Source organism: Morone saxatilis, unplaced genomic scaffold (assembly GCF_004916995.1).
Source record: "Morone saxatilis isolate NCDOM2014 unplaced genomic scaffold, NCSU_SB_2.0 Contig5, whole genome shotgun sequence".
NCBI classification, from domain to species: Eukaryota; Metazoa; Chordata; class Actinopteri; family Moronidae; genus Morone; species Morone saxatilis.
Window position 1 is genome coordinate 22042215 of NW_023340095.1, and position 7867 is coordinate 22050081.

At 39.7% G+C, this 7867-nt stretch overlaps 1 protein-coding gene across 2 annotated transcripts in view; it reads right to left on the bottom strand.

The window, feature by feature from the left end:
• pla1a (phospholipase A1 member A) overlaps window positions 1-7867 on the bottom strand; it is a 12069-nt gene that overhangs the window by 1283 nt on the left and 2919 nt on the right. The window contains exons 4-10 of one of the 2 annotated variants that reach the window (XM_035676272.1): window positions 7470-7578; window positions 6444-6545; window positions 6059-6151; window positions 5612-5776; window positions 3600-3689; window positions 2345-2450; window positions 1277-1432 (exon numbers count right to left, since the gene is read on the bottom strand). In XM_035676272.1, the coding sequence (XP_035532165.1) occupies window positions 1277-1432; window positions 2345-2450; window positions 3600-3689; window positions 5612-5776; window positions 6059-6151; window positions 6444-6545; window positions 7470-7578 (821 nt within the window). Of the gene's footprint in view, window positions 1-1276; window positions 1433-2344; window positions 2451-3599; window positions 3690-5611; window positions 5795-6058; window positions 6152-6443; window positions 6546-7469; window positions 7579-7867 lie in introns of both variants that reach the window. The other variant, XM_035676270.1, reaches the window with a different exon arrangement.

Genomic DNA, 7867 nt, shown 5'->3' on the forward strand with positions numbered 1-7867 from the left:
TTGATTATTTGTTGTAATTGTTGCTTTTTTCATATTGATAAAAGCAAACAGAGACAGATAGGAAGCGCTGGAGGAGAGAGAGAGAGGATGACATGTAATAAAAGGTCCCGGCTGGAACAGAATTAGGGACGTTGCAATCATGTGGTATGTTATCCACTAGGCCAGTGATTCCCAGCCAGGAGTACTTATACCCCAGGGGGCACTTTTGCAGTTGCCAATGCGTACTTGGAAAGATTGAAGAGAAGCTCAACTAATTTGTGTGTTTACAGTATATCCACTTACTGAGCCAGCTGTAACACTTCAACACTAATGTTACATAGAGCAAGCAGAGAAGGGAATAAATGGTTGAGATGGCTAGTTAATTATCAACTCACTGCATTTCAACTATTTATCTATAACTATTAATAGTAATGCCTAAATGGTTGAAATTGTACACTTTACAATAAGGGACACAACATTTTGAGTATTTACAAATGAGGAACGAATCAGGAACAACTCAAGTCAAAGACAAGTAGTTCCCTAATAATTCCTAATGAGGACTAATAGACTAATAGATAATGAGAACAGACTGGGATATCCTATATTAATCAATCATTAGCTAATGATTAGTTCATTATAATCTGTGAAACAATCATACTGACCTTTCTTCATGAGTCATTCCTGATTAACTCTGAACCAGCCAGTGATTCTTTATTAATTACCTAAACATTAGTTGCTGTTTTTGTGCACCCCAGGTGAAATGATACATTATACTGAGTAGTTAGGCCACTAAGTAGTCCCTCATTACTTCATCATTACTTACTCTATTTGTGGCCCCTAAGTCAAAGGCTGATTATTCTTCTGTTTGTTGCTTCTATAATTCTCACAACTATGTTTGCTTCAGTCAGCCAATCATGACCAAAGTAACATAATAGATACATGCATGAGTGACAAACAGACGCTGTGATACACGGAACATATGGGTGGACAGGAGGGAAGTTAGTTATGCTGCAGGAGAGATTGGACTTTTTCAAATTTTTACTGTCTGTCAAATCCTGCCGTACTCCATGAAGGAGCAAACTATAAACTGGAGTATTCCTTCAATCATTTTCCCATTGCACCTTTGTTTCAGTCAGCACCAAACTGTTTCTGATCTACTGCTGGTATACTTCACCTCCTTATGTGGCAGCTCAACAGAAACAGGCCTGGAAGCTGTTTGGTTTCTTGAACCTGTAAATAATTTACAGTATACAGGAGAGGAGGTGTAGGAGTTTGAACAGTCCTATAGGTGCTGTACCTGAGAGAGGGGAACTCGGAGAGACAGACAGACTTGAAGTGGATGTCTCCCTGCCTGTAGAACCGAGCACCGGTGTTCCTCAGCTCGATGGAGTCGATCTCACACAGAGCCACGGGGTGAGCCAACACCGTCCTGTACACTGTCGTATCTGTCCGACTGCAATACACACGCATACACACACAGCGTGCATGTAAATAATGCTGTCATAACCACACAAGACCAGACAGAGAAAAACACTTTCAGATAATCAACATTCATCACAGGGGACAGTTATTGCTTTCTCTGTTTATTGCTTAGAATGAATAGACGTACAACAGACTGACATCGCTACATCTCCTGCTCTCACTCTTAGAATCAACAAGGTGGAGCACAAGCTCAAAATTCTATTTTGTTTGTTTTTTTACCCTTTACTTTTCATAATACAAACATATGAACCTAATACTGCAAGTATTGTAAGTACAATGTCAGCGACTTATTAATTCAATCTTGCAATAAAGTAAAAACAGTTGTCTGAACTCAAGTGAAGCTGTGCACAGGCAGGTTTCCTGCCACAGTATCCTGCACCTGGGCTACAGTGAAACCTACAGTACCTCTCCTCCTAAAATAGAAGCTGTCCGCTCAGCCTTTCTGGGAGAGACAAAAAGAAATTACAGAACAAAGTTCTGGGATGAGGGCGCTGCATTGGAATCTGTCAACCAGTGCTGAATAAAGTCTGAAAGAATTCTGTCACTGAATTTTTCTCTATTTAAACTTCTGGTTTGAGGTGAGTTTAGATTTAGCTAATTAATTAGAGTATTATTAGTAGAGTAAAACCTTACTTGGCCTTTGTTCAGTAAGCAATTGTTAATATAAAGAACAACATGACTGACAGTTTTGTTTGAAAAATACCAGCGGTTGCTTATCATTTCCTGTTGATGTAACGGATAAATTGTAAATGTACCAAAGCAGCTGGTAATGTGCAATCTGGCACGTTTGCAGAGAGAACCTTTTTATAATCCTGAGCTGTGGTACACTTCTGGAAAAGCGAAAATGGAGTAAAATGGTGATGTTAACAGATGTGTTACCCACAGCCTGAGCCTCTGCTCTTTCCCCAGGTTCCCTGTCCTCAGTGTCACCTCCACCTCAGCGCTCTTATCCAGGGGAGCAACCTCCAGCTCCAGCAGAATGTGATGAGCTGAGCAGAGGAACAGCAAACACGTATTTAGTACTTATCAACATCTGCCTACTGTCTACCCTTTATTTGATTGATGCCATGAAAATAGAGCACATTGTGAGACATTAACAAAATAATTACCTGTCTTGAAACCTCAACATTTTAAAGAATGCAAAAATCGGTATTTTAACTATCAACATGCACAAATCATTTAGTAGTTTAAAGGACCAGTGTGTATGATTTAGAGGCATCTAGTGAGATTGCAACCAACCAAACTATGGTGGCCACGAAACCCAGTGTTTGGTTTGTCCGCTCTGGGCTACTGTAAAACATGGCAGTTCAAACATGGCGGACTCCACAGAAGAGGCACTACCCCCTCTCTAGATAAAAGCAGCTCATTCTAAGGTAATGAAAACACAATGATTCTTGTTTGCTGATAAACAGCTGATTAGACTATTGAAAACATACCTATAAATATTATATTCCATTTCTGACCAATAGATCCTCCTAAATGTTACACACTGGAGCTTTAAGTTGAAGGACTGTCGCACAGGCTCTGATGAACGTGATGTAGAAAGTTTCTGTGGGAATATGAATATTATCACTAAAATAATCACAGTCTGAGTCTACCCAAAGCTTTGCCTTTCATGGCGAAGTCTTGTCCCCACCATCCAGGGCGCCGTCATGAAACCACAAGTTCTAACATATCTCCCTTTTGGTTTCAGATTTCTTTCTCAAAAGGAGAACACAGGACAAGTGAGTTAAAGAGCAGATATATATATGCTGCAGCAGATAAAGACATACAATTTATGACATCTCTGTAATCATAAGCTCACGTCCAGACAACTTAAACAGCAGACCATTGAATATTAGTGTAAAGCCACTGAGTTCAGCTGGTTGATTGGTCCACCACTTTGGTTCGGATTGAAATATCTATCAACAAATATTGGATAGACTGCTTTATCATTTGGTAAAGACATTCATGGTCCCCAGAGGATGAATCCTAAAGACTACTGTCATCCACAGACTTTTCTTTTAGATTTTAATATCTGCAAATGTCATTAATGGCACTGCACTGAGAAAAAGTTGTCTCTCACATCTGCTGCGGATTAAGACACAACCTCTCTCACAAACGCAGTCAACCACACACACATACACTCTAAGACTCACCGCAAAAAGGTGGTGAAGATGAGGTGAGGAGGAACAACTTCTGCTCTTTGGGAATTGGAGATATGGCTATCCCACTGTTTTCTGATAAACCTGAAAACACACACACACACACGTCACAAATCAAAAGGGCTCCATGTACATTAACTGTCACTGTATCAGCGTGTGTTGGCGTATCAGGGGTTGAAATGATAAGAGGCTGCCAAAGGCTGTTGTGTGACGAGAGCAGGGCTGCTGCATCGACTGGTGACGCTGAGACTGAACAGGGAGTGTAACAAGATGCACAGATTACATTCTTGCTCTTTTATGGTTACTCATCCTGTCTGTCCCTCCCCATCGTAATGAAAACGTCCATTATTGCCACTGTACTCTCCTTGTTTCTGTCGCTGTGATTATGAAGGATGTCGTGTTGTGATTAATTAATTGGATTGAAGCAGTTGTTGATATTCCTGTATGTTATGCTGATTCAGTGCTTCAGTTAAAATAGAATATCCAATCTGATCGCTCAGGTTTTCAGCAATAATCAATATGAAACTTCTTTAATCAAACCATTCCCTTCGCCAAAATTGAGAATCATAAACTGGGTCAGTCAGTAGTAGTACCAGAGTGAATTTCGTGGTCAAATAGAAAATTATTCATTTAAATAGCTATTTAAGAGCATTCCTCCAGACCCACAACCCTGAAATGAAAGTCTTCAGTATCTAGCTTTTTGTGTCTTACAGTTTTTCGCCCAGAATAATGTGTACAATATAATTCTGCAAATTAGTAATTTAATGAATATAGAATTTTGCCTGATAAATTGAATTGTGTTTTCCAAAATCTACTCAAATAAAGACAACAAAACAAATCTCTGAATAAAACTGCCAGTTTAAATAAACCAGACCAAACCAGAGTGAATCATTACTGATTCCCATTCCTAACTGTAGGGAAGTGCTATATGAACAGTGGTGGGTGAAATATTGTGTACTCAAGTCAAAGTACAGTTATTTAATTATTAATTCTTCTTTATTATCAGCAAAATGTAGTTAAATTATCAAAAGTAAAAAGTAAAAGGTACTTGTTACGCAGAGTGGCTCCTGTCAGAGTAATGAGGTGCAGCTAATTTGAACTGCTTTATATCCTGTTGGGTAGTTTGATTTGCAACAGCAGTGCATCTTACTTTATATATCCAGGGTTGGGCTGGTTACTCAATTTTTTTGATTTATTACTCAAAGTAATGTTATTACTTCACTTAATACTCCCTGCCAACAGCAATTAGTTACTCTACTAGTTATATTACTTTTTCCATAAAATTGGTAATTTTGCCCCAGTTCCCCAAAATTCAGACTTACTCCGGTTTTGTTTGTTAAATTCAAAGTAATAGAATATTTCCAATATTTTCCTCCACGATTACAAAAATTATTCAAGGATGTGATTGGACTGTTGCATTTCAAATAAGAAGAGGGTGACAACAAAAGTAATGTTGAAACTAATTATTTTTTGGGGGTAACTGTAATATCATTACTGTAATGTATTAGTAATTAGTTACAATACTAGTTACTGCGCAAAGTAATCTCAATACTAGTAAGGAGTTACTGCCCAACACTGTTTTTATCCCATATTTAGTTTAACCCCTAACTCCAGATGTCAGATAAATAGAGTAAATGGAGTAAAAAAGTACAATAAGTATACAGTAGCAGAGAATGAAATACTCAAATAAAGTATCTCTACATGAGTATATGTACTTCCCCTCACTAATAGTTGTAGTTGATATGAGCTGTAACAGAAACTGCAATAGTGATGCTGCATTAGCCATCATCAAACACACATATATACAAACACATATATGTATAGTGTATAGGTAGTGGCACTGCAGCAGCAGTACTGGTAGCCACTTGTACTGTAATGTTAGTAGTTTAGGATTAGGACTGCTATTTCACTGCCACTATATTCAGTCACAGCCTTTCTGTGTCAGGCAGACAGACTGGATACTGCAGGCAGCAGCAGCTGGAGGTGTCCTCCAGGTGTTTTCTTACCTATAGTTGGACATCTCCCCTTGAAGACGTCACAGTCCACGCAGTGTCCCTTCAGGAAGTCCTCATAGCTGTGGCACGGGATCCCCATCAACGGGCACGAGCCGTTCAGCGCGCTCATGTAGACATGCAGCGCCCTCATGTGGTCACATATCACATAACCGTACACTGGAAAGTAGACAAGAACTGACAACACACAGAAACACTAAGGCAGCCAGATGTCTGGAGACTGTCATTGTCAAAATTATAGTCATTTAAAAATCTGTCAGATGTAAAGCTGGGTTAAATCTATTCCTGTATAATTCGAATTTTATTCATAACTTCTTGAGGAAAAAGCAAGTAGCCTGAGCTATACTTTAGAGGACAACAGCCACATTTAAAAAGGACAGACGTAGCCGTTCTCTGGCTGTTAGCCCCCACCTTTTAGGTTTTATGGAGTGCTGAACATACTTGAGGCAAACCTTGAGCGGGCACAGCCAGTCTGGTCCTTTCCTCCGTTCAGAAAGAAGTCCACATGACCGACAGGGATGGAAATGCCAAAATCTGATGCAGAAGAACATGTCAAAATATCTTGATTTGTGCAACAAATCAGCAGTCTCCTCAAACACTACCTGTAATGTGACCACTTTGTGTGACATTGCTATTCAACGCTTCTTTGACTTTAAAAAACAAACAAACTTTTATTTGTAGTTCTAGTGTTGCAACACATATTCAATTGCTAATACTAGAGGGAAAATATTCTATTATACACCACGACAACATTACGCTACTCCAGCCTAAAGGGTTTTGGTGAAAATACAATGAATCACTTTATAGTCAGTTAAAGTTGTCTCACAGTCAGAGTCTGTGTGGATGGCATCGACAAACTGAGCGTCAGAGGGGTCCAGCCGGTCGAAGGTGTCAGATCCTTTAAACATGGGCCCGGCAGGGTCAAGGCCTGGATGACAGGGACAAGGATTTAAAGAAAACAGATGGATGAAAGGATGCCATGGCACATTGTTGGAAGATAATTCAGGAGGATTATTTTAGCAAAATGAATAAGTGATGGATTTGCATTCAGTCACCAACCAAAGGAAGCACACATTACTAAAGAATCCCTAACAGAATAATGGCTTCACCTCCCAACCTCTGCAACCATAAATGAATCCTTTTGAAAGCTGGTGATAGTTTGGTCATATTGATTTGATATTTTTGCACCAGTAAATATTTATTTATACTATTTATTTTATCTGTGAAATATATATATTTTTTCAGTTAATGACCAGATTCCAGTCAGCAGCTGTGGCTTCTTTGAATTGCACTTAAATTCGAACCCGCACCAGTCTCCCCACTCAGACAAAAAGACCCGATATAAACAAGCGAACAGTGGCGTATTGTGTTGGCTGGTGTGTTACGAGAACGAGAGGACTGTGCCTGCACAGCTTCAGAGTGGCTCTTATCAAAGTGCCGTTGTCCTTTGAAGAGCCCAGCTAATCTTCCAAGGTCACACTGAACACATTCAGGCTCTGGGAGAGACTCCTGAGCTGCACAGACCTTCACTGTCTGGCCTGTTGTTGTTCTCCCTCTCTCAGCAGACATAGCAGCAGAATAACAGCAGCTGGCACCCTTTTATTTTTCCATTCACCAGCAATACTGTAGAAGTTCTCATGGTTTTGTTATGTATGTAGTAAAGGAGGATGAATCTTTGATCTGAGGTGGAGCACAGGTGTAGCAGGACTGAGACCTGCTCATTCAAACATCTAAATCATTGTTTTTCTTCACACAAGCAGAAAACAAACAGAGCAGTGTGTGTCTCCAGTTCAATTTTACATTGTGAGAAATGTCCTCAGAGAAGACCTGAGTGGAGGTGGGTCGGACTCACCTGTGATTCTTCCTATCTTCCCCTCAAAAAGAGTTCCCACGAAACCAGCAACGTGGGCCCCAAGACTGACCCCGATGAAGTGGAAGGACTCTAGTTGACATCCATGATTCTGTTGGACAAGACAGGCCCAACTTTAGTAATTTTTTATTTTAACATGAGATTCTCTCAAGTATTACACATATTATATAGTGCTGAATTACTGTTATTGTGTATGTGTCACAGGTTGAGAAATGCAGNNCTAGGATGACTTCAGTAGTTTATTTTATGAAACAACAAAGCAACTAGAAAGAAAGCAATCAGGATTAACTGATGCTGAAACAAGGGAGCCAACATAACAAGACACAGGTGAAAGTAATCAGGGTGGGGCAGACAATGAAAACTGAAGGGAAAACAGACAA